Genomic DNA, 27959 nt, shown 5'->3' with positions numbered 1-27959 from the left:
CGAAATTCAGATTAAAATGTGTACACATTTGAAATAATGTGGTGTTATTTCAAATAAAGCTAATGATTCAGGGCTGGGGGAAGGAAATACACTAAGGTAGATAATTAATATGTGAAGAAGTCATTAGAATGATGCACAGAGGAATTGTAATATTGCAGAAATTCTTCTGTTTCACATTATTTCCTATTGGTTTTAAGGCCATCCCCTCAACCCCAATCTGTTTTCTTAGCTTGCATTGGCCCTTTAAAAAAAATTCTGAGTTACACCTGACCTTGAAAAAGAATGGGATTTAAAATTGTCTTGACTGTCATGCAGCAGCATGCTACTTCATAAAGGTTCCTTTTTGTCAGCACCTTTTCAAGTGGTACAAGTTTCCATTGCTTCAGCACCAGAGGGTATATCTGCTACACTCAGTACTGTAGGTGAACTAGAGAGCCAAGACCCTAGGGCCCTGTGCAGTAGTATTGTGTATCAGGAGGACAAAGGGATGGCGCCAACCATCCTGCTGTATGCGCCAGTAACTAGAATTAATTACAAACCAATCGAATCCGTTGCAGCCAATTGGTAAACTAATTGGTAATTTTAGCTGTACATCTATATGTAGTTATCTGGATGCCTGTAACGGCGCTTTCAGAGCCACTTTTGTTCTGCTTCATCCTGCTTGACAAAATGGCCTTCATAGCTTTAGGGAGAAAGATGTGCATCAGTGAATGTGGGGCCGCTCCAGCTGCTTGTCTTGTTTGTATTCCCTTGTTCGTAAAACATGACTCAGATTACAGCTGCATGGTACTGCTCTGATCATTTCTGATAATGTGTAGTTAAAGATTCCTTAAAAATGGGTTGTTTAAGCGATTTATTGTATTTTCTTTGTGCCATCTAGATTAAGAAATATAGCTTATTTGGATTGATTCAGTTTTTAGCAGAGAATTTTAGTAGCAGACATTTTAAAAGAAAGGATTCTGAAATAATCTTCCTTCTTAAACTCCTACTGTTAATAACATTTGGTGAAAGATAATATGACTAATTTAAACTCAGTTAGAAACCTAGAATTTTATTAGTGGAATTGAGAGAAGATGCCTGGTTAAAATATGCAATTTGTTTGTTTTTTGTAGCAGACTTTTCTTACTAGGTACTTTGCAGAAAAATAAATAAAATGTTTTGTTTTTGTGACGCTTCAAGATAAAGATAATTTGTATATCAACATTATTCTGTTTGATTTTTTTATAGACTTGTAAATATTTACTATAAAGGCACTTTTAGAATATGTCCCACTGATATGTTTGTAATTATCTTTCATGTTTCTATGTATATTTAAAATCTCAGTATTAACATTTTTTCATAAGTGCTGGTGAGTTTTCTTCTCTTCATTATGGATGAAAATCATCCCTGTACAATATGTATGTCTCATTTAAGTCCTATTTTGAGTGCTTAAGTGGTCCATAGGCCTTGTGCTGCTCTTCTGTACAGAGCTGAATTGCATTTGTCTAAATTAAGGAGAAGAGAATAAGGAAGTCTGATTTAGATTATATGTATAGATATTTGAAGTGTTTAAGGGCATCACGACATACTTAACAGACTTCCAAAGCTTGAATGAGCTGAAAACCAGTATGTATTATGAATCATTTTCAAAGTTAAGCATAATGATATTTTTGCTACTAGTAGAAAATAAAGACTTTTAATTCAGTTTTACTCAGTCTACATGATTATTGTATCACTAATTCTCCTCTTTAGATGTGAGAAATATTACATTCACGTTATAAGTTTGCAGCTGTCAAACGTTATTTTATTGTTAATTATTATCAGTGTGTGTGTATAACTAGGATCTATCATATTAATAAGACCTTGCAAGACATTATTCATTATCAATTGAATTCCAAAATACTGTGTAAGTCTGGCTTCAAATCATGAAAGGTAGTCTTGGATGCAGCTTTAACTTTGTCTAACTGAAATAGTTGATTTTGAATCAAGAAATATAGATAAATTCTTGAACAATTATATTTAATTCGACAGTATCTTTCCAAATAAGATAATAGAATCACTTATCCATAAAAACAGGATGTATAATCTAATTATTAGTTGTTGTTTGTACTAAATATATAATTATTCCAAAGCCATGCATGTCAATTCTGTGGCTTACAATCTTAAAGTATAATTATTGTGAGAAAAGAGAATGTAAAGTTTACACCCTCGGGTTCTGTGCTTTTATCTTGAATGATAGAATCATAGGGCTAGAAGAGGCCTCAGGAGGTCATGAAGTCCAGCCCCCTGCCCGAGCAGAGCCAACCCCAACTAAATCATCCCAACCAGGGCTTTGTCAAGTCGAGACTTAAAAACCTCTAGGGATGGAGATTCCACCACCTCCCTAGGTAACCCATTCCAGTACTTCACCACCCTCCTAGTGAAATAGCTTTTCCTATTATCCAACCTAGACTTCACCCACTGTAACTTGAGACCATTGCTCCTTGTTCTGCCATCCGTCACTACTGTGAACAGCCTTTCTCCATCCTGTTTGGAACCTCCCTCAGTAAGTTGAAGACTTCTATCAAATCCCCCCTCGTTCTTCTCTTCTACAGACTAAATAAGCCCGAATCCCTCAGCTTTTCCTCGATCTAACTTCATATTAAATATATTCTATTTATAAGTTAATGGGCCTTTCCTCCAACAATATTCTGTAATTATGGTATAATTTATAATTTTGTTGATGCTGAGGTGTGCCACAATTTAGGAATTCTGTGGAAGAGAAGGTTCTCTCCTGTGGGCTGGAAAGCTAGGCTGGGTGCTTTTTCCTTTACAGTTGCTGAGATCCTAGGATTCATTAGAGTGAACTCTTCCTGCTGACTTTACGAAATGTGCAGCTACCTTATCACTTTGCACACTACACGTTACACCTCTAAAAACCAGAATTCTCTGGTCTGGCAACATGTCTCAGCTGGGCTGTGGAGGGCAAGGAGCTGGTGTGCAACTCATCTGGGCTACAGGGGCAGGATGGGTGGCAGTGGCTCAGCTGGCTATGGAGGGGGCAGGGCAGAGGGTGTTGGTAGAAAGGGGTCCAGAAGTGACCTCTCCAGTCTGGAACAATCCCTCAACTGGGATCAGTCAGGTCCTGAGAGTGCTGGACCAGGAAGGTCCAACCCGTACACAGCTAAATGAATCATTCATGTTTATGCAATGGTTTGTCCTATGCAAGACATAATTTATTTAAAAAAACTATATAAAATGTACTGCATATATCCAGCATATGATTTTTAAAAGATAATAACTCGTCAAATCAAAATCAAATTTTACTGGAGCATTTAGAGATGCTCTTAATGAGACTCGCATGCCAGATTTCAGCTTTCTGTCCTCGGCCGTTTTGTTTGCATAAATGTTCAAATAAGTTCACAAGAATTATTTGTAATAGGAAAAGTATTTTTATTTATCCTTAAAGCCTGAATTATTTTTGATCAAGCCATTCAAAAGGTCTCTGTTCAAGCAGGGATTGAGACTGGTAAATTTCAGCCCCAAAAGTATGCATTTCAGAAAGTTATTGACAACTTAAAGCAGTTAAAACCTTTGCTAACACAAATGTTGCCACTTCAGCTATAATAGATTGACATTCATATAGTCTGGTCAAGTTTTTGCTGAATTCTCTATTTCTTTGGCTTCTCCAAACCCCATAAATATAAATACCTGATGTAGATTGTTGTTTTTCAGGAGGTTCTAATGATGCTAGATAACTACGTAAGAGATTTCAAGGCATTGATTGACTGGATACAGCTACAGGAAAAGCTAGAGAAGGCTGATGCTCAAAGCAGGTAATCAAGATTTTTTTTCTTTTCTTTTAATGTATTTCCTAATATTCTGTCGGGCAAAATTCACCCTTGTGCAAAAGGCTAGAATGAGGACCACTGAAGTCCCACTCAAACAATGTTGCCAGCTTCAGTCATTTAAAAAAATCACGAATGAAGCTTGTGAAATCATGGTATTTAAAAAAAAAATGTATTTTGAGTTTTTTTTTATTTGCAGGCTAGCAAAAGAGAGAATACCCAGGTTCTCTGGTGTGCTTCAGCCCACACACAACTCTGTGCTTCTATGTCTCTTGTACCATTTTTGACCATGCTAGCTAAATTAAAGCTAGAGTAGTTATGCCAGTCTGTACTGCTATCAAATCTCAGATTGCAACGTAGGCTTACCCTTGGATCCTAGTTCATTGGGATGACACAATTTTTACCTGTTAGCTACAAAAAAAGCAGTCTGTTTGTTTATTTGGATTCCTGTTTTCGTAAGGAAAACTAATTCCTGCTTTCTATCAACAGTTTCATAATATCCAGTGCTTCTCAGCAGTACCCCCAACCTTACAAAATCTCTTAAGTAATTTTCTGAGAAGAAAAAACATAGAATCCAGGCTTCAATACCATCAATAACAATAATACCTAGCTCTTCCATAGCAGTTTTCATCAGTAGATCTCAAAAGTGCTTTACAAAGGAGGTTAACATCACTATCGCATTGCACATATCAGGAACCTGAGGCTTAGGAAGGTGTCGTCAGTTATCAAAGGTCATTCAGTGGGTCGGTGGTAGAATTGGGGATGTAACCTTAGTTCCAATTCTTTGTTCTTTCCATTAGGTAATACTGCCTACCTATTGTGTGTGTGTGTGTGTGTGTGTGTGTGTGTGTGTGTGTGTGTGTGTGTGTGTGTGTGTGTGTGTGTGTGTGTCTCACTCACTCACTCACTCTGCATTAATTGGTAGTTGACATATATTTTAACCACTGTCTGTGCATATGGCAGGCTAGTTCAGGTAGAATTTCCACTGTTGCTATATCACCAATATCCACTGATTTTTTTTCTTTTAGGAATCCATTAGGAATATCCATTAAAATGTTATAATCACTGCCTAGGATTTATTCTTAATTCTTTCTCTCCTGAATTTTCAGACCTACTTCATTAGCCTGGGAAGTAAAGAAGATGTCTCCAGGACGCCATGTAATACCAAGCCCATCAACAGATAGAATCAGTGTAACATCAAATGCTCGGAGAAGTTTAAATTTTGGGTATGAAAACAAACTCCTGTATTAAAAGGTGTCTATTTGATCTGAGGAAGTGGGTCTGGCCCACGAAAGCTCGTCATCTAATAAACCATCTTGTTAGTCTTTAAAGTGCTACATAGTCCTGTATTTTGTTTCAGCTACACCAGACTAACACAGCTACATTTCTGTCACTATCCTGTATTAAAAAGTTTCAGGACTAACTGGTAGCTGGTTTTCTTTTTGCAGCTAATGTGTTCTTTGGGGTGCCATTTGCCAATCTGTATTTGAACTCAAATGTTGATCTCTGTGAACATGAGAGAGAAAAATACTCAAAACAAAACAAAACACTGCTACCAAAAGATCTAATTTTTAACTTCTATTTACTCAGACATTTTGTTCCTGGGCATTCCAATGATAAAAACGAATCAATATATTTCATGTTAACTGTTTAATAAGATTACCAGCCAGTTCCTTGTACAAAACAAAGGTCAAAGTATATGTAATTAACTTTTTAAAATTGCCTGTGTGTGCACCTGTGTATGGCTAGCTGAGTGTGCAGGAAGTTAATGTTGATCACTAACAATGAATGTAAAATTAAATTTTTGATGAGCAGCAAAATTTATATTAGCCTGAAAGTCAGAAAATATTTATTATATAAATACAAACTCCCTTATTCTGTTAAGTACCAATATGTGGAGCAAGTACACTAAAATTGCATTTAAATTAGTTAATGCTCCTCTGAAATAAGTGTTATCTTCATTGAAGCCCAAGTTTTGGAAAGAATTTAAGCCCATGCAGTAAGTCCATTCCTCTACAGGGCATGTTTAACTCCAGTCCATTGGGACTTTCCTGGTTTCTGGCCAATAGGAGCTAAGAGATTTTGCTGGGGGTGGATTATTGCTTTATAGAGAAATTTGATTATTGTTGTACAGAGAGATTTGTAGCTAATTCAGCTGTTATCTCAGGAGATGTTTGTTGATGTAGGCCCCAATCCTGCTGTGAGAACTTTTTTGATACACCTGTGGAAATGTTGTGGCACAACTTTTCATGTATATAGATCACTGCAATCCTGTCTGTATAGAAAAGCAGAATTTAGTCAGTCAGACTCTTTGATCTTTCTAAAGCAGGGCTACTCAACATGTAGCCCGCGGTGCAGTGTGGGTTTATGCGGGGCTCAACACGCAGCCCATGGGTGGTATCCTTTGAACATGACCTCCACTGGGAACACGCTCCACAATAGCGAGTCAATGTAATGATCTTCAGTTGATGATGTGTTTTAGTCGTTAAATTCCTGGACTGTCATTGCTCATTAAAAGTGCTGTCATATGGGTGGAAATTGGGTAAATATTGCATTTTATTAATATCAGCAGAACTGACATAAATGGGGCCTTTGTGTAGGGTAGTCTTGCCTTAAATCTTTGTATTCACGCCAGTCAGCGTGAAAGAAACAATTTCCATATATATGCATATATATTTGCACGTATATGCAACCACACTTAAGTTGAGGCCCTCGGCATATGCTATCCGGGTCATTGTGGCTCCTGGGGCTTCCAAAGTTGAATAGCCCTGTTCTAAAGGATGGAAGAATGGCCCCCAGTATATACAATTTATTTTTGATAGATAATAGAAACCTTCAAAATAGCATGGATTTATTTTAGTTAGATATACAGTGGAAGCTTAGAAAATATAATGGATCCCTGAACTTGTATGTATTCTATATTTATAGTAGAAGCACACAACATAGCAGCCTATGCGTGACTAAGCTCACAGCCCTTTCTACATGAGGCATGTAGATCTTGGGCAGAGAACAGGGAGACCTCTTTGAGGGTATTGCGCAATTGGTTATATGGTGCTCCCCAAACATTTTTTTCATGCTTTACAAACACATGATGTCTTTCCATCAAAGGATGCCACATTTAGGATCTATGTTCTCTAATCACTTCAGTTACTAGTTCCCTTTTAATTTTTGGTTTGTTTGAGACTTCGGCATCTTGTTGAATTAAAATTCCACTGTTGTTTGTGTATGGAGGAAGTGTAAACAGTCTCACTCTTGGCCTTTGTACTACAGATTGGACCTCCCTCATCCAGAACCCTTGGGAGCTGGTTGAGGGTCCTGAACAAGGCATTTTGCCACCTAGGGGAAGCCCCCTGTCATGGGCTCCCCCAGTCTGCTGCCCCTCAGCGCTTTTGGCTCCAGTTCCGCCCCAGCTGCCCCCTTGCCTGAGGGCTCCTCCCCGTCCGCTCCGCCCCTCCTCTTCCCTCCCCCCTGTACTGCTGGCTATGGCCAGGCTGTCTGCTGGGCTACCCACCTGCTGCTTGCAGGACCCAGCCCTGGCCAGGCTGCTGGGCCAACAGCTTCAGCCTCAGCTAGGCTGCTGGGCCACTCTGCTGCTGCAGGCTCTGAGCCAAGGCCTCACTACCACAGGCCCGGCCCCACTACCATAGGCTCTGGCTCTGGCCCTGGCCCTGCTGCTGTTGGCTCTGGCCCTCCTGGCACTAGGTTACAGGGGCTTTCTGGTTCAGCAGCATCCATGGTCCATAGCTAGACCAGAGAGTCCTGGTTTTGGAAGGTGTACTAGTGTCTCCTCTCTGAAATTTTGTATAATTAAAAATGCAAAACAGTACAAATTCATGTGTACTGTTGATCAGCTAGGATCCAAAAGGAATATTTTTTTAATGTTGTAAGTTCCTTTCTGTGTCTTGGTTTCCACTGATATTATCACCCGCCCTTTAGTTCAGACAGAAAAGTTGTGAGGATTTTTTTCCTCAAGTAAAATATCAGGAAGATTTTCAGCTCTGGAAATTGTATAAGTTTAGAAAGAGAGATAGGGGCAAGAATGAGAGCTTTTTCTTGGTTGCCAAAAGGTGCTTTTGTTTTGGAGCCACCCATCAATCTGAGCCAGTAATGTCAAGACACAAAAGAAATGACCACGTAAGAAATTCTCCAATAAACCGTCCCATTATTTTATCAAAATGTATTATATCTACGATTTATTTATTTATTTTTACTCAGGAATCCATCTGTGTCAATTGCTGCCACTCGTCTGGCTTCTTCAGGTGTAAGTTGGGCTGATAAGGTGAAAGCTAACCATGGAGCTAAAGGTGCCACTCTAGAGCAAGCAACTACACAAATCTGCATGCCAACACCAGTGCAGAAGTCATCACGGAGAAATGGCAAGTGTCTTTCAGTGAGCTGTTATCTAAAATTATTATAGCCCATTTATATTGATAAGTAAGTTCAAAATGAGATGATTTATTGTATAACAAATACCTCTTAAAATCACAACCTCAGTTATTACTTTACACTAATTTAGCTTTACATAAAATAACAGTAAAATTGAATTAATGATCAAAATGTAGGCTCTACCAATATTGCTTTTTCAATGCTGCAGTTGAAGTTGAGGAAAACTTGTGTTTTCAAGTACTGATAACTTTTCATTGACAAGTAACCTACCTGACAACTCATAGGAAAAAAAAATGTGACTTGAACTTTTGGTTTATTGAAACTAGTATTTACCTTTCTTTAAAACTCCTTCAGAGGTTTGTTTTCTAAACTTCATCATGGACATCAGGGATCACAACTAAAAAGCAAAATGTGGTTTGATTCTCAGGTTCAGAAATGTACAAACGACCCCACAAGAATAATCCTTGATATTTTCCAAGAGAGCTTAAAGATGTGTGTCCACAGAGACTAGTGCACTAGACCTATGCTAAAGAAGTGCTAATGGATGGCTTGTTCTTTCTCTGTAGATTGCCACACTAGATTGTAGTTTCTTTCCCTTTGTTTAAAGAGTGTCCTTGGAGAAGCTTTTAATTCACAGCCCATCTTTACCTTTGTGTTATGAACTTTCTCTCTCTGCCAGGATATTCTTGGGCCTTAGGGTTTTCTCCAAAGATTGTTTTCCCCATTGGTCTTTTAATTTATTGACCCAGTTTTCTTCATGCAAACAGAGCATTGAGACAGTGGAAGCAATATCCCCAAAACATGACTTTAGAGTCCTTATTCTAATATATTTAGTATCTTTAAAAAATCAGTAGAAAAGAAAGCCATGCACTTAGTGTATTTACATATTAAAACTGTTAGTAATTATGCACAATGTACAGAGCTTTAAATTTCCATATTTTTACAAATATGGTGATGTACAAAGTGTCAGATGTGTTTCTGACCTCAGAATATCTTACAAATTAATTTAATTCAGTTTTGTAACAGCAGTTTCATAGTCAGAAAAGAACAATTGAAAGCTTACTAATTTCTTGTCTCTCATTCATTCTGTTCTGCTATTTTATTGGTCTTTCGCCCTGAGCAACATTTTAAAATTGCCTCTTGTCTGTAGTGTTTTGGGTTTTTTTACAATGCATGTATTATTTGGAAAACTGAGAAGTCACTGTTACTAAATGACAGGACTGCCAGTATGACATATGATTTATTTCAGTGATGCATGTGATTTTTTCATATAAAAATAAAATGTACAGGAAAAATGAGAAGCAACAGATATCATTGGTTCTTTTTTTGACATATGTGAACTATGCAGTAAGTCTTATTTATACCCAGGAGTAAGCAAAGAGGAGGAGCTATCTAATTGTGACACTGGGCCCCAATATTTTTATGGAAATAGGTTTTTGAATATAAATATGCATAACCTAAAATGCAAAATGGGGCAAGTAACCTATCATTAAAGAGCATGTGATCTTCTGGATGGATATATTCTATTTGTGTACAAGTATCTTTCTTGTGTGTGAAGTTAGAAATATGAAGAGTACAACTGTCTAATAATCTTTTCTAGCAAGACCTATTAGTGGTACCCAGTGCTCAAGGCAATGATCTGTAAATGGTCTTGGTTTTTTGGTAAGCCTAAACTGAGGTTGGTCCCACAAAGAAAAGTGCTCTCGTCACCTAGGGCTGGATCCATCTTGAATTTTGTACTCTTCTGGTGGGGAGAGAAGAACTGAACAACGGATTGCAGCCCTGGAGAAATTCAATTTAAGTGGTGGGAAGGGTGTGTATAAACAATGGCTTTTAAACTGCCTTGTCACCCTAAGAGGATACACAAGAACACCTGAAAAAAAAAAAAAGAACTGAAACAAGAGGGTGGGAGAAATATTGCTAGGCTCAGGTCAGAGGAAAAAGTTCAGCTCTGTCTTTTTGAAGAACTACACCTGAAATAAGAACTAGGGTGAAAAATATGATTTGTAACCACTTCTCTTTGGGCACATCCAAACGGCAGAGCAAAAGTTGAATTAAGCTACACAACTTCAGCTATGTCAATTGCTTAGCTAAAGTCGAAATAGCTTAATTCTACATTTGGCTCTGTCTACTCAGCAGGAAGTCAAAGGAAGAACACTCTAACTTCTACTTCCCTTACTTCCTTGTGAAATGAAGGTTACAGGATTCGGAGTAAGAAGTCCTCCTGCTCACCATTTTTTTCAAAATAATGACTTGCTGTGTAGACACGCTCTTTATTTTGGAATAATATCAATTATTCTGAAATAACGCTGCTGTGTAGACATAGCCCTAGTGTATTAGGTTAGCTGGCATGTATTATTTTATTTGTGCTTAGTAACTTACTTAGATCTGTCTGTTTTCACTTGCAATCACATAAATAATACTTTTTATATTTAATAATATCCCTTTTGTTTATTATCAAACGCCGTGTGAATAATTATCAACAGCTGTGCATCTCTCTTGTTGATAAAGGGGGCAAGCTTTACGAGCTTTCTCTGGCTACATCTACACTGCAGGCTTCTTGCGCAAGAAGCTTTTTGCGGAAGAGATCTTCTACAAAAACTTCTTGCGCAAGAGAGAGTCCAAACTGCATGGACGCTCTCTCAAAAGAAAGCTCTGATTGCTATTCACAGAATAGCCACCAGACACCTGTACTTTTTTCAGTTGGCTCTTTTTGTGCAAAAACTCCCTGTTGCCTGTCCCCACACACCTTTTTGCGCAAGAATTCTTGCGCAAAAAGGAGTTATTCCTTGTAGAAAGGAATACCTACACCACAAAAACCCCTCTGTTCTTTTGATTTTACTGTAAATTTATTTGCGCAAAAATGCACTTGAGGTGTGGACATTCTGCGGGTTTTTGCACAAAAACGGCTGTTTTTGCACACAAACCCTGTAGTGTAGACGTAGCCTCTGTGTAAAGCTTTTATACAGACTAAGACAAATTTATTTGGGGTTTTGGTTGCATCTCGGGCTGTGCTCTTAGATGCTGACAAATCTCTGTCACTGAGCCCTCCCAGAGCTGACTGGTATCAGTGTTTGTGTTATTCTGCAGGGGGTCTTCTACTACAAATCTGAGCCTTTCCGGTGGGGGGGGGGGGGGGATTAGAGTATGTGGCCTAGCAGGACAGGGAGGTGGGGTGCCCCAGAGAGCAGATAAGCAGGCTCAGAGTTACGATCAATACATCAGGTGACAGTTTCAAGTGGATCTCTCTGATATGACTCATCACACGCAGTCTTAAAAAGAAACTTGAGGGACTGCAGGCTCTTCCTATAGTAGTGTCATAAGTGGCATATGGGTACCATGCTGCTACAGACAGCACTTGTTCTGAAGTAGTACTAGGAAATATTACTACTTGTTACACTACCTAAATAGAAAATGCCAAAAAAGAACATGCCGGGGTCGGCCTGTGAGCCTAGGCAGACTAGGCAGTCGCCTAGGGTGCCACCGGCCTGGGGCACCCGATGATGACATCACAGGGCACTCGGATGCCCGATTATTACGTCACGGCCGTAAAGGTGGGGGTGCCGATCGCGCCTTCCGCCTGGGGTGCCAGCTGCCACATCTGGCCTCGGGCCACTCCTGGCACCAGCTCATACTGAGTACACGTGCTGCACTTGTTGAAATATTCCCTTCACCAGATTTTTTTCCATTTGCCAACTTTAGCTCAGCATGTTATCACCTTGTGTCATGGGGTGCACCTCTCATTTCTGCGCTAACATTTCCTCCTGGTAACTCTTGTGTTAGCTCTTGAGGCCGACATCCCCATCCACACTATCATTCTGATTCTGGTCTGCAGCTCCTGTTGCTCCAAGACCGTGTGTGTTTCCTTTGTGAATTAGCCCTCTGGCTAGATCTTTCCGCATTCCCCTTGCTGGGGTTCAGCCTTCCCATTCAGTGCCTCAGTTCTGTGCCGAGCCCTCAATGGCTAGTAGGGGAACCTGGGCCCACGCTCTCCTCTGGGATTCAGTCCAAGGATCTTCCACTCAGCAGTTCTGGGCTTCCTCTCTGCTTCACTGCTCCTTCCCTAGACTGCTTTGCTACATTCTGGTTCTCTTCCTCTCTCCACTTATACCACTTCTAAGAACCCTCTTCTTGTTCCCAGAGAGTGACTGCTGCTTACCTTCTTGAAGCCTTTCCCAGCTGCCCCCAGGTACTCTTCCCTGATCCCAGGGAGTGACCAGGCCCTCTCAGAGAATAACAGAGGCCTGGGCCACTTTGAGTTTAGAGGCCCCAGTCCAGCCCCAGGCGTTGGATGTATCTAACTTCTCATCTACAAGGTCATATTGAAACCAAAAGAATATATGAAGATGAACACTTCAGACAGTTATTTATTAACAGTTAAGTCATTATACCAATAGCATGTATGTTAAAAATGTAACTTGAATTGTGAGTTTCGACTGCAAGCAAAACTCTTCATTTTAGGAATACTTTTCTGGCTTTGATGTATGCAAACTTGCTAATTACTTGAAGAAAAATCTAATTTATGTGCTGTTAATCACTGTTAATGTTAAGCATTTCGAGCCCATTTAAACAGTCTTGTCCCATTGTAGAACTATGACAGTTCTTTACTTGTTTTAATAAGTAGAATGTGCATTCACCTGTAGCCACTGATGCAGGGAAATTGACAAAAATACATAATGCACTTGTGATATTAGGAAGTACAGTTGACACACCGAGATTGAATATTTCTTGAAGCAATTCTTGTGGCTTGCAGTCTGATTTAAAGTTGGTGGAATGTGTACATTTCAGGAAGATGCTGTCATCATAGAGATCTTTTGAAATTTCATTGTTGTACCTTTGTTGAAACTGTTCAGCCACTGAATATAGATCTTCATCACTTAGTCCTCTGAACTCCCAAAGGAATCCAAAAAGGGTATACATTTGTTGCAGTGACTCAAATTGACACGTAAGACCAGATTTGAGGGAGGCAGTAATAACAACAGAAAAATTAACTCAATAGTGCCTTTCTGCATTAGATTGAGATGTTAGGCTGTGATTACTGGAAGACTCAGATAAAATGTCAATAGCCTGTGCTACTGATTTCTGCTCCAAAAGGATTACCTTTAATTGATCACGAATCTTTTGAATATCTTTATTAAAACAAGTCATTCAGTGTTAGCCCTGTCAACATCTAATGTACTATTGTGTGCTTGAATTACAAGATTAGTTTGGTGGATCAGTTTTAGCAGGTTCAACCACATGGCCAACATTACAATAGAATCGAATTTGGATGTATACTTCTGAATTGACTTCAGCTCAGTGTGAGCCTGTGCTATGAGAGTAAGAGATTCAGGCTCACTTAAAGCCTTTCTCACAGAGTCCAAATGCTGTGCAACTAGTTTAATGCCATCAACTCGTGCTGACCATCTTGTTGTTGACATGCTGTGAAGGGAAACAGGCTTAAGAATTTCCCACTTTCGAGGACAGCTGCTAAAGAGGTTGTATAATTGCTGGATTGTACCAAAGCATGTGATTGCATCCTTGCATTGATCCAGCGCAATCAATGTCAACAAGATTTATTGTGTGGTTGCCACAACTTGAGAAAATACAGTTTGGATTTTGCTCAAGAAGGACTACTTGTACTCAGTTGTTCTTCCCAGCCATATTGGATCCATTGTCATAGGCTTGGCCTATGCAGACTAGAAAATAATTAATTAGTAGCCTTCCAGAATTTCTAATACATGAGTAGTGATTTCTTTTCCATTTTTGGGGTGAAATTATCAAACTTCAATTGAAATCTTTGAACTTCCTGTAATTTTAACATATTGAACAATCAAGGGTGTCTGTTCTTTATGAGAACAGTCTGGAGTTGCATCAGTAATAATTGAAAAGTAGATTGCATGTCATATCTCTTCAAGAATTGTTTGCACAAATGTCCCACACAGCTCAATAAACTCATTTTGTATTCTGGTAGACAGATAATGGACTTGCATGTGTTTTCAGCTTTCTTGTGAGTCATGAACACGCTTAACGTGGCCTGTTAAAAGTGGGTCATACTTGCTAAGAAGCTCAGGTATACCAAGAAATTTTCCATTTGTAGGGTTACCGATATGTTGACTGGAACCAAACAAAACCAATTCCCGTTCAAAAAGAAAAAGAATGACATTCAATGTGTGCTCAAGGAGTTTTTTCCAATTATCAGTTTCTGGGTTTATTTCACTCAGCAGTAAGTTTTTTCAATTGAACGGTCAGCTAGTGCTGCTCTTCTACTTGATTTCCATGTAACATACTGCCATACATTCAATGTATGTTTCCATGGAACATACTGCCCTCCATATCTGTTGACAATCACTGAAGTCTTCAGCAACGCAGTTGAGTAGCATGTACACAGGTACCAAAGCCAACAACAAAGATTCTCAAGGGTAACAACAGGAAATATTGTTTTAGCAGATGACCCTCTTTTAAAGAGATGGCTTTGATAGAGATGTGGTTCCTAATAGCAATTTTGGTGCTTAACAGCATAGACTTGACATTGGCGCTGGATTGAGTCCTCGGTTCCATGAGAAGCGTGGATGCCCTGTTGACTGGATGAAAAACTTGTTTGGAAACAGAATATTAGCAGCTTCCCCTCCCCCCCCCACCAACAGACAAGATAGAACCATGGAACATTAGATATACCTAGGTTTGTGATTCCCTCCACCAGACCAAATTAATAAAAATAGTTTGTTTTTGCCAGTTCTGAAAGAGTGATTTGAACTTCGAAGTTACACTAGCAGTTAAACTGTTGCTGATAATCACTTTCAACAACAGATATATTTCCTGGTAGAGTATAGCCATTAAAACTCTTGATTGAAATATCCCTTTTTGAGCTAAAGGGGCTTCAGTGAATTTTATGATCCAGAAAGTATAAATTTTCAGGGGGTTAACTTTTTCCTAAGACTAAAATGAAGAAAGTCCCTTCTTCGCAGTATCATTAGAAGTTTAAAGAGCTGCAGAATAATTCCATTCTAAATGTTATAGGCCATCACCTGCAGCTGAAGAGCTTCAAAAAGAGTGAAACAATTCCGGTTCTGTAGTACTGGCCTATTATTTCAATACATTTTTACATAATAGATGGCATAAGATTAAATCGCAAAATATTTGAATTCCAAAGCTAAAAATACTCTTTGTTTTGTGAAGGTTTTACTTGGGAATTTGCATCATGCATATGTTTGCCCCAGCCTTTGATTTTGGGGATAGTACTGAGTTTTTAATGCATACATTGGATTATTAATAATAAATCCAGTGCACTTTATAGGTTCTCAGAGAATCAGAGAGCCATAGGGTTGGAAGAGACCTCAAGAGGTCATTGAGTCCAACCCCCTGCTAAAAGTAGGGTCCAACCCCAACTAAATAATCCCATCCAGGGCTTTGTTAAGCCATAACTTAAAAACCTCTAGGGATGGAGATTCCACAAACTCTCATGGTAACCCATTCCAGTGATTCATGAACTTCTTAGTGAAATAATTTTTCCTAATATCTAACCCAGACCTCCCTCTCTGCAACTTGAGACCATTGCTCCTTGTTCTGCCATCTGTCACTTCTGAAAACAGCCTCTCTCCATCCTCTTTGGAACTCCCACTCACTCTTCTCTTCTGCAGACTAAATAAGCCCAAATCCCTCTGCCTCTCCTCATATGTCATGTGCTCCTAATCATTTTTGGTTGCCCTCCGCTGGACCCTCTCCATCCTTCCTATAGTGGGGTGCCCAGAACTGGACACAACACTCCAGATGTGGCCTCACCAGTGCTGAATAAAGAGGAATAATCACTTCCCTAGATCTGCTGGCAATGCTTCTATTAATGCACCCTAATATGCCATTAGCCTTCTTGGCTACAAGGGCACACTGTTGACTCGTATCCAGCTTCTCATCCACTGTAATCCGTAGGTCTTTTTCTGTTGAACTGTAGCTTAGCAAGTCAGTCCCCAGCTTGTAGCAGTGTTTGGGATCGTTCCGTTCCAAGTGCAGGACACTGCATTTGTCCTTGTTGAACCTCATCAGATTTCTTTTGGCCCAGTCCTCCCATTTGCCTGGGTCACTCTGGATCTTATCCCAGCCATCTAGCATGTTTACCTCTCTTCCTCCCCAAGCTTAGTGCCCTCTGCAGACTTGCTGAGGGTGCAATCCACAACCTGATCCCGGTAATTAATAAAGATATTGAACAAAATCTGCACCAGAACCAACCCTTGAGGCACTCTGTTTGAAACTGACTGCCAACCAGACAGTTGATCACTACCTGTTGGGCTCAATGATCTAGCCACTTTTCTATCCACCTTACAGTCCGTTTATCCAATCCATATTTCCTTAATTTGCTGGCAAGAATACTACGGGAGACCGTATCAAAAGCTTTGCTAAAGTCAAGGTATATCACATCCACCGACTTCCCCATGCCCACAGAGCCTCATCATAGAATCCAATCAGGTTGGTCAGGCATAATCCTCCTAAAGGGTTGTGCCCCAGAGGAGACAGCTAAATTTAGTTTGGCTGAACCAGGGCCTGTGAGTCGGCGTCTTGTGGACAGGATCCCTTCTGACTCAGACTGATCTGCTGTTAGGCCCCGGATGAAGTGGAGCAGGTGGACCTGTGTCCCCCCTGCCACTCCAATCCATGGGTGGCAGTCTCCCTCCTGCTGTCTACACTGTGGGAAGTCAAAGGGAGAACTCTCTCCCTTTGACTTCCCTTACTTCTTGTAAAAGCAAGACTACCAGCATCAACTGGAGCACCCCTCCTAACTAGACCCACTAATTTGAACCCTGGAAGATCGAAAGCGCAGCTTCGATCTTCCTCTGTAGCATAGGCGTGCCCTTAGAGAATAATAAAAATATATAGAATCATGAGCTTTCGTGGGTAAAAGAGCATAAGTTATTTATATGTACATTATACTATGCTATTATATACTGTACAAAGCTGCTGCATCTCTCACACAATTGAGGGGCTTTTGTCAGTTTCATTTCTATGATTTGCTCTCTATCAAGACAAACATTCTTTCTTGCAGACCTTTCCATTCTTTAGGGGAATAGTCCTTTATAAGTTATATTATCAAAGTGTATAGGTTATATTATGATTTTATAAGTTACATTATCAAATACTGTCTTTTGTTAATTCCTTGGAATGCAAAAAACCTAAGTTTATTATATTGAGATGCTCTTCTGCTTACTATTTGCTTATATTTTTTCAATCTTTTTATTAGATAATAGTGTTTGTGTTGCCTCCCTTATTAATGGATTAACTCTAAATTCTAAATAATGTTTCTTTGTACAAGGAAGCTTTTGAAAAAGTGTTTTTTCTTTCTTCGTTTAAAATAAAATGTTTCATCATAGTGTTCACAAAGGTGGAAAACGAAATATTCTGAAAACTAAAATCCAAGAGCGTACAGAGTAGGCTTATCTTTTATTTATTTTGTCATAAAGGCAGTCCCCGGGTTACGTACAAGATAGGAACTGTAGGTTTGTTCTTAAGTTGAATCTGTATGTAAGTCGGAACTGGTGTCAGCCGCTGCTGAAACTGATCAGTTTCAACAGCGGCTGAATCTGGATGCCAGTTCTGACTTACATACAGATTCAACTTAAGAAACCCAGGCGTCCCCAAGTCAGCTGCTGCTGAAACTGATCAGCGGCTGATTCCAGGAAGCTCGGGACAGAGCAACTCGGCCTCGGGCTTCCTGTAGTCAGCCCCTGGTCAGTTTCAGCAGCGGCTGACTTGGGGACGTCTGGGGCAGAGCAGCTGGGGTGCTGCTGGGTTGCTCCAGTAGCGTGGCTCCTCGGTGCTACTAGAGCAACCCAGCAGCACCCCAGCTGCTCTGCCCCAGGCGTCCTGATTCAGCCACTGCTGAAACTGACCAGCAGCGGCTGAATCAGGACGCCTGGGGCAGAGCAGCAGGGGTGCTGCCGGGTTGGTACATTAGCGCTGAGGAGCGGCGCTGCGGGACCAACCCGGCAGCTCCCCAGCTGCTCTACCCCAGGCGTAGGCAAGAAAAGCCTGGTCTGCTGGGTGGGGAGGGGAGGCACTAGCAGCACCCCCCCCCCCCCCCCAGCAGACCAGGGAGACGTGGGTGGCGGGACCGCCCGCGTCCTCCACGGCTTTACTCAGTCTCCCTGGTCTGCTGACCAGGGAGAGGGGGAGCAAAGCCTTGGAGCACGCCCGCAGCGGGACAGCCCAGGTGCGCCCGGGCTGTCCCGCTGCGGGCGTGCTCCAAGGCTTTGCTCCCCGTCTCCCTGGTCAGCAGGGAGACGGGGAGCAAAGCCTTGGAGCACGCCCTCAGCGGGAAAGCCCAGGCGCGCCCGGGCTGTCCCGCTGCGGGCGTGCTCCAAGGCTTTGCTCCTCGTCTCCCTGGTCTGCTGGGGGGGTTCCCCCCCCCAGCAGACCAGGGAAACGTGGAGCGGCTTTTCTCGCCCTGGAGGACAGGGGCGGCGGGACTGCAGCGCATCTGAGCGTCCCACCGCTCCAGTCCTCCGGGGCAAGAAAAGCCCCGTTCGTAAGTCAGATCCGCGTTATTCGGGGACTGCCTGTACTTGTTTTAAGGGGCTACATTTTAAGATTCTCTGGGGACAGCTACACTGCGGGCTAAAGTCAAATTAAGATACGCAACTTCAGGTATGTTAATTGCGCCACTGAAGTCAAAGTAGCTTATCTCGGCTTTAAGCGCTGTCTACACCGCAGGAAATCAGAGCAGGGATATGCTTCCTTCAGCTTCAGTCGGAATAAGAAGCCTGATACTTTGAAATTATTTCAAACTAACGGGCTTGCTGTGTAGACACATACTCTATTATTTTGAAATAATGTTGTTGTGTAGACATGCCCTTTGTTAATTTGTGCTTTCTCTAAAACAGTAGCATTATAAAAGCATCAATTTTATTAATATATTTTAAATTAAAGATCTATGTTCAGTTTAGGATTCCTTTTTTGTGGTGGTCTTTTTTTTTTTTTTTTTAACCACCCAGATGTGTTTACTTTTAGCTAGAGGAATAGACCCATCAATCCATGAATCTTTGTGCATGCATACAATTAAGCAAATACATTAAGTAAATCTCAATCACTAGAAAATGATGCAGAGCCCAGCAAAAACAGATTACTAAAAGTGCAAAATGTATCTATTTTCTAGATTTATTTTTTTTTAAGCCAAAATTATTTGTACATTTCCACATATTCTGTTGCTTAAATGTAGCAGTAGAAGGCAAAATTCAGAGAACAAAGGCTAATTTTAAAATGAACAAAAGGTTATTTTTAGAATAGCTTCTCCTGGAATAAATTTTCTTTTCCCCATAGAGATTTTATAGATAATATGTATTAATGTCCATTAGAGTGCAAACAATCTGCCAATATATTTATATGCTAAAGAGTCCAAAGTCGTACAAAAAATTTCCTTCAGTTTACTTTTGAAAGCAAAAGGATTGGGGAAAGCTTTAATAATGAGTCTTTCATAAGCTTTGCAAGAACGCATTGGCTGATAAAGTGTTAGAAATAATGCTAATGTTGCATGTTCTTCTCAGGACTATAAAAATCCTACAAATTTTGGCTAAAGAAGGCTCATCCTGCATATATTTAGGGCTATTAAAGAACTTTCATATGTCCCCCAGCACTGAATTTGTCAGGAATCTCTGAACTGGGGATGATGGAGTTATTTTTATTTCGCAATTATTATAATTCAATCAATGCAGTTTATTCTTTAACATTAATTCGTCCAGCACTATAAAACCTGTGCCAAATGATAATATTTTAATAAAACGAGCATGTATAAAATCAGTAATCAATAGAAACATTTCCATGAAATTAAAAAAAACACAATGAAAATTGCTCTTCTAAATAAATGTTGCAGTTTTCAACTTAGTCTTCCCAACATTGTGTGATTTCATGAGACTCTGACGGTATATTATCTGGAAATTGACACTACATTGTATATTTTTATCATCCAGTCTGAGCAAAATACAAAAGTAAGCCAACAGAATACATAGAAAAATATTAAATTATATATTTAAAATACTTTCACTTTTAATAGCATAAGGCCTTAATCTTGCAATTGTATTTGCATGGGTAGATTCTTGTACTTTCACTGAGGCCCAGTCAAGTCATTGGGGTTTATAGGGTTGCAAGAGTCTTGTGTTCCAAGCTGTGACTGCAGGATCATGGCCTGAGAATGTAAACTGAAACGTAGGTAAGAACGCCTGTTGTTAAAACGTATGCGTATATACCCAAAAATGTACAAACGCTTATGCTCATGAATAACTTGCTCATGAAAGTAGCCCCTCGGAAGTCAGGGAAACTATTCTCACTAGTAAAGTATCGACAAAGGAATTTGCAGGATTGGTTCCATAATTTTTAAATTGATAGTTCTCCTTGGAAGGAAAATTAATCTTGTACAGTGTCTAATAGGTTCCATATATTTTTTAAGAGAAAAGATGTTATTTTGTGCAAGAATAGTTTAGGCAAATGTTAATAAAATTGCTAATTGTGACTGCAATATTGTATTTATAAAATTATTTCTTGCTGGGTGTTTTTGCTTTTTTGTTTAGAGCGGAAGGATGCAGAAGGCTGGGAAACAGTTCAGCGTGGAAGGCCTATTCGATCTCGATCTACAGCTGTTGCAACAAAAACTCCTGTAACTGCAGAATTGTTAAGAGCTAAAGATGACAGTGACAAAGAAAATGTAGGCTTCAGGCCATCAGAGTGTCAACAGAAGAATTCATTCGATAGAGATAGTGCACCCAAAACTACAGAACCTCTGCAGAAAGATTCTTTATATCTGAGTGAGCATCCTCTTGCTGACAAGACTCAGGTAAGTATAATTTGGGAACACTTCATATCTTTATTATTGCAATAGTTTTCTTATTTATATAGAAATATTATCAAAGTTATTATGTTTGGAACTTATATTAATTCCCTTTTATTATGGTTAATATGCAGAAACTACATTGTGAATGACAGTAAGGTGATGATATAAACTGACTGATAAGAGTTTTTTATCCGATAGAGGTGCACTATATATTTTATAATGTCTAGAAAAATATCAGGTGGAAATGCTTAGCTGGAGTCAGTGGATCTGCTCACCCATAAGGGCTGCAGGATTGGACACATTTATTGTGCCAATAACCAAAATGTTTTAATGTTTTTGAAAGTATAAAATCAAATTTGGCTTTAACAGTAGCTTCTAGCTCAAACTACCAAATATTTTTAAAAAAACCTAAAGACATCAGAAAAATTATTTGTATTCACTTACGTACACTCCTTATGCCATCAAGGCCACATGCCTGTTTTGGGGATGGTTCAGAGCTACAATATGTCCTGGAGTTCTCTGGCACGTAGAGTATGTCTCCAAACGTCTTTAGAGCAGTGTTTCCCAATTGGTGCTCCATGGAACCTCAGGGTTCCGTGAAGCAAAAGTAAGGGTTCTGCGACAACTTGGCACTTGCCCGCCTCCTCTTAAAGAAACAGAGCCTTTTTGCAGCGGGAGTCAGTGGGTCTTTTTTCCCCCCCCTCAACAAATTTTATCCTGGCAACCTTAGGGGTTCCTTGAAATTCTTTCAAGCTGAAAAGAGATCTGTGGCCAAATAAAATTGGGAAACACTGCTTTAGAGGGATACAACTTAATCTTGCCTCTGTGGCTGTCATCTCTGATGAATGATGTTGAGGTAGGGTTGCCAGGTGTCCGGTATTTGCGGGCTGTGTCCGGTAAAAAACCATGGAAATTTCCTGTTTCCCTTGGATGGAAGCCCAGTGGGGACAATTTTCCCCTGCTGCATCTGGCGGGGGAGGGGAGAGTGAGGAGTGCAACAGAGTTGTAGTCAAGGGGGGCAGAAAAGGGCACTTGTCGGGCGCCACGCTAGGGAGTGCCGGGCACTTGCCGGGCACCACGCTAGGGAGTGCCAGGCTGGGGTGGGAGCAGAGTGCGTGCTGCTCTGGCCCACGTGACCAGTAGAGACCCAGGAGCTGGCCATGTGATGCCTCCCTCAATACCAGCCGTGGCTATCCCGTGGCTCTTGCCTCCCAAAAGTGTGACTTGCAAAGCTGCTTCTGCACCCCTCCCCATGGCCCCGGACCCCGCCCCCTGCCAGCTCATCCCTGGCCCCCGGCTTCCATGTACTTACCAGGTGGAGCTGCGGGATTTTAAAAATGGTGCCCAAGATGGTGGCCATCTTAAAGGGGCAGCCTCTTTTAAAAAAAAAATTAAATTTTTTTTTCCTCCGTGATTCTGTTCGGGGGGGGAGGGGGGGCTTTTTTTTTTTTTAACAACAACTTTGGTCTCCCACTTTTTTTCCCTTGACAGAATTTTTTCCCGATTTTTTTTTTTGGGGGGGGGGGAGGGAGGAGGGGGTTCAGTATTTTTTGTTAAACCGTCTGGCAACCCTATGTTGAAGAGATTATATAAGGGATATAGCTTTTGAAATTTACTGTGGCCCTCCCCACTTCCTCTGGTAGTGACTAAAATCCTACGGGGGATACAGTTCTTGTACTCTAAAAATATGTGTTAGCAATAATGTGATGGGATTGCAATTTTAGTTGCTTTCCCATTCCTTTGCTGTTTCAGTAACATCCCTACATGGAGACTCCCTTTCTTCCTCTCATTGCAAAGGCCGGGCAAAATCTGGCCATGATTTAATCCTTTTCATGAAAATGAACTATTGTATGACTGGTAGCCGTGTTAGTCTGAATCTGCAAAAGCGACGAGGAGTCCTGTGGCACCTTATAGACTAACTGAAGTGTAGGAGCATAAGCTTTCGTGGGCAAAGACCCACTCATGCATCTGATGAAGTGGGTCTTTGCCCACGAAAGCTTATGCTCCTACACTTCAGTTAGTCTATAAGGTGCCACAGGACTCCTCGTCGCTATTGTATGACTCTTATATAAAACCCTAGTTGCATATATATTAAAATGCAGTCAAAGGGATTGCGCTTTGTAAGACATGCATATAATTATATCATGTATAACAATCATAATATTGGTGGGAATTATTTACTGGTCAATATTGTTTGGTTAAAATATTATTGTTAGGAGACCCTAGTAACAAAGCTACATATGGCGGTTTTCTCCATTGTTGTATTGATGTCTTTTGCTGAAGTGGGAATGTTTGTATTTTTTTAACATTATTTCATATAATTACTATTGATTTTGCCATGTAACTATTGATTTTTTCATATACAGTTATGACTACACTGTAAACATCAGTCAAGCTAATATAAATATTATGAATAAGAATATTAGCAACAGTGACTGTGATATAAATAATGTTGATGCCAGTATAAACAAAATCTTATACATGATATTTAAATCATTAGAATGATAACTATTAAAAGTATACATATTGGTTGATTTAACAATGAGGCCAAATTTTACATATTTACCAATGTAATCCTGCTGATTTAACAGAGTTGCACATAAAGAAGCATACCTGTTCCTGCCTCTGCAATTTTGGGTGTTCCCTTTTGAAAAGGGACCAGTGTTGTCATTCTACATAAGAGGTGGATGGCAGGAATCTGAAGAATCCACATTCTGTGTACACCTCAGTTCTGGTGTCCATTTTTTTTGACAAAGCAAGAAGTAGGTGGGAGGAGAAAGGGATAGTGCCTGGAGATCTGCCACTATACCAATGTTCCCGTTTTCTTCTATGAAGGAAAAGGGCCCACGTAACACATTCCAGCTTTTATTTATATGCTGGTATTAACACTGAATAGATCTTATATCCCTTCTGCCAAGTTCTGCTTTTTTAGTTATACAGCAGTACAATCACATTGTCTTTGGTGAGGTCACAAGTCCCTGCATTTTGCTTCTTTGGGAACTCTCACTCACTCCTCTCTGCATTGAGAAAGGGAGGGGAGATCATAGGCCTTAATAAAATAATGTTCTACTATATTTCCATATATTATCCTTGTCGTCTTTTTTTCAGTCACCTCCTCTACATCTTTGTTTTTACAGACTTGGAAGCTAGAATTAATTCCATGGCTTTGAGCTACCTATGCTCGGATTTCAGAGAACTTAACATTTTATATCACTTTGTGTGTTCAGAGCAATTTAGAGTTGCAGTTGTGTGTTCCCAGCACTTCAGCAAAAAAGACCTCAGGTGTTTCAATTTGGGTGCTCAAAAAATAATGAATTTTTGGTCACCTGTGGAAAATTTTGGCTTATGAGACTTGCTCAACATCCCATAAGAACTTTGGTAGAGGGAGAAATAGAATCTACTTCCCTAGAATGGCATTTAACAGTTTTAACCATGAGACCATCCTTTCTCTTCCTGCAATTCCTTGCCTCATTTACTGCATTTACTTCCAGCTTCTTCAACAAAGGAAGCAAGTATTTTGCAGACAACAGACTCATTGACCGAATACACTTGTCCTGTGCATCAAAGGAGGCAAGATTCTGTACTGAGCATGTAAAAATGGAGATATTTTTCAGAGCCTTTCAAAACAAAGGTTGTAAGATTTTTTTTTTTTAATGTCCATAAAACAATGTGTTTTCCCTATCCCTTGTCCTTGGAAATGGGTGAGCTGCTTTAGCTGAAATCTTCCAACAACCAACCAACCAACCAACCAACCAACCAACCAACCAACCAACCAACCAACCAACCAAACAAACAAACAAACAAACAAACAAACAAACAAACAAAATCAGCTTCAGGCAGGCACTTTCACCCTGCAAGTTTTATAAGTGTATAGGAAATGCTAGGCAACTCTAACTATTTCTATCACTAGTCAAATCACCTACTATATGCGGGTTAAATGTGGCATTTTATTAGGTTTTTTTCAAGCTGTGTATTTGAAAATCAGTGTGTTGCATCTGACTTATTTTGTAAATGTGTCTTTTACTAGTTCACAGCACACACACTAGAAGATTCCAGAAACAGTGGCAACATGGTTTTACAAGATAGCTCTTGCTTACAAACACGTTCTGAAATGCCTGCAGTTGTCATAGACACAGAACATACTTCAGAAAATCTACAGATTGATGACCCTCTCTTCCTGATCTTGGGTAGTAGAGAACAGCACCAAGAAGGAAAAAAAAAGACAGAAAGTGAAATGGACCCCTCAGACATTTCAAATGTGAGTGCTGCCCGATTGGTAAGACAATTTACAAGAATTCTGAATAAACCATGTCTTGGGGTTTCTCATTTTGTATTGCACAAGATATAATGTTAGCCTGCTATAAAATTTGTGGAAAAGTTCACAAATGATCAAAAGTATATAGTATAGAAAAAATGTCTTACACATTTCCAAGCATATTCAAGTAAAAATTAATTACAGTAAGACGGTTGAGTAAGGCTAAATGTACAGTAATGCACTGGTTTGGATTACAAGGATCACAACTCCAGTTCTTTCTAGATACATGATTACAATGATTTTTTTTTTTTTGCTTCCTTTCATTATTGTTGATTAGACAAACATGGAACTGATCAGACTTCTTTCCCCATTAAAATCAAACCAACCCTTCTTTTATGCAGCTAGCAAGCATAGCTGACATTTGTTTGGGGAAAGTCTTGGGGTAGCCATGTTAATCTGTAAGTACAAAAATGAGGAGTCCTTACAGCCTAACACCTTACAGCCTAACAGATTTATTAGGGCATAAGGTTTCGTGGGTAAAAATGCCCCTCTGCCATGTATATTGGCCAAACTGGACAGTTTCTACACCAAAGGATAAATGGACACAAATCAGACATCATGAATGGTAACACACATAAACGTGTAGGGGAACACTTTAACCTGTATGGACATTCAATAATGGATTTAAAAGTAGCGATTTTTCTACAAAAGAATTTCAGAATCCAATTTCAAAGGGTGACAGCTGAACTGGAATTCATTTGCAAATTCAACACTATCAATTTAGGATTGAATAAGGATCTTAACTTTTTAATGAATTACAAAGGCAATTTCCTCTCTTTTCAGATCCATATTTCCATATCAACTGCTGTGAACAAGTACTTCCTCTCTGACTTGATTAGCCTCATTTACATAAATAACCTTTTTCTTTTGTTGTGCGCATGCGCACACAACTCCACTCCAATTCATCTGATGGAGTTTTAGCCATGAAAGCTTATGACCTAATAAATCTTAGTCTCCAGAGTGCCACAGGACTTCATATTGTTTGGGGCCATTTCTTACTAGTGAGCTTGTACAATATAAAATATTTCCTTATAACTTTTTCTTTGCTGACTTTGAGTAAGCTGCATGAATATTATATTTCTGATTCTTTCAACTATTTGGTACTTCAAAAATATGTCTTAGTGCAAATAATAATTTTTACTGTGTACAACAGCAATGCACAACCTAGGCTAGTGAGTGGGCTGCATGATTGGCCCTCTATCTCAGTGGGCTGCAAGATTGTCATAACCAAGGCGCTCTCCCGGGAAAGGGTTGTTTTGCTAACTGTGCTTTCATACCTAGAATTTGCAGGATGTGCCGATTAAACTATAGCAACACATGGATAGGATGCAGAGGGCATGCAGGACTCTCAGGGTTAATGTTATATACAATCAGCATGCACTTTGCTTTACATGCATGTCACTTTAGCGATACCATTAGGGAAAAAAGCCCTATGTGAACAGAAACTGGTGGAATCTGGCAACTCTTCATGTGGCTAATGGTAAACGAAATGTTTTTCAGGGGACACACAGAACCATGTGTGCACGTGGCCCACAGGCCATAGGTTGCCCATCACTGGTGTACAATTCAAACATATTGCTTATTGTTCATACAGAATTTTTTCTTGTCTATAAAGCAAGCTAAAAACTGTTGATCTCTCATGCTGTTAACATCATACATGGATGTCACTTTGCAGCAAGAGGATTTTCAAGAACAGAGTGCTAATGTTATTTAGTAGCATGAAATAAATGTAATTAAAATGCCTATGACATGCAAGAATGTTTTCTAATAAAAGGAGTCACCATTTTCTTATCTTTGGCAGAGGGGCTGATGAATTTCTCCATTATATTGGACTAATCTAGTGCTAGGTAACTTCTAAAGGGAGGTGTCTGTAGTAAAGAAAATTTTCAAAAATATATGCCATCATAGTTAACACTGGTTCACCTTCATTGGTGTTAGCAGTCATTGGAGTCTTAGGGTAGTTGTATCTACAGCTCATAAAGGAATTTTCTGTTGATTAGAAAGTATCCTTTCATATATATTAGCACTTCCAACTTTGCTAACAGCATATGAGCTGAATCAGTGTTAATAGTGGTAGATATTTGAGGAAGTGTCATTAAGAACTAAATGAATTCATGACTAGTAACTAGAATAAAGTTCTCCAAAGATATTATCTGCGTAGACTCTCACTTATTTTCTGAATTCTGTATAGATGTTCAGGAATAGAAGGTAGGGTCTGCATGCCTTTCTTTGTTGTCTAGCAAGATATGTGAACTCATTTAGGCTATTACTGTTTCTGGATCCGCTTTGCTTAGTCCTTGACACTAGCAAAGGATTTGTGAAGAGTCAGGAGGACATGTCTACACTTGCACCCTCTTTCGAGAGAGGGATGCAAATGAAGACAATCAAAATTGCAAATGAAGCCGGGATTTAAATATCCCGTACTCCATTTGCATTGTTAAGACACGGTTATTTTGAGAGAAAACCCTTCTCTCGAAATAACCCTTATTCCTCATATAATGAGGTTTACCAGTTATTTCGATAGAAGGGTTTTCTCTGGAAATAACCACATCTTAACAGCGTCTGTTATTTTGAAATAGCACCATAACGCAAATATGCAAATGGAGCGCGGGATATTTAAATCCCTGCTTCACTTGCAATTTCAAATGTCTTCATTTGCATCCCT

At 39.8% G+C, this 27959-nt stretch overlaps 1 protein-coding gene across 11 annotated transcripts in view; it reads left to right on the top strand.

The window, feature by feature from the left end:
- SCAPER (S-phase cyclin A associated protein in the ER) overlaps positions 1-27959 on the top strand; it is a 406333-nt gene that overhangs the window by 65356 nt on the left and 313018 nt on the right. For 9 of the 11 annotated variants that reach the window (XM_075897367.1, XM_075897365.1, XM_075897366.1 and 6 more), the window contains 5 exons: positions 3694-3794; positions 4916-5032; positions 8022-8182; positions 20720-20982; positions 25007-25255. In XM_075897367.1, the coding sequence (XP_075753482.1) occupies positions 3694-3794; positions 4916-5032; positions 8022-8182; positions 20720-20982; positions 25007-25255 (891 nt within the window). Of the gene's footprint in view, positions 1-2429; positions 2525-3693; positions 3795-4915; positions 5033-8021; positions 8183-20719; positions 20983-25006; positions 25256-27959 lie in introns of all 11 variants that reach the window. The other 2 variants (XM_075897368.1, XM_075897364.1) reach the window with 2 other exon arrangements.

Source organism: Pelodiscus sinensis, chromosome 14 (assembly GCF_049634645.1).
Source record: "Pelodiscus sinensis isolate JC-2024 chromosome 14, ASM4963464v1, whole genome shotgun sequence".
In the NCBI taxonomy this organism is placed as follows: Eukaryota; Metazoa; Chordata; order Testudines; family Trionychidae; genus Pelodiscus; species Pelodiscus sinensis.
The sequence above is the reverse complement of the archived record's forward strand: the minus strand, read 5'-3'. Positions and strand labels throughout refer to the sequence as shown.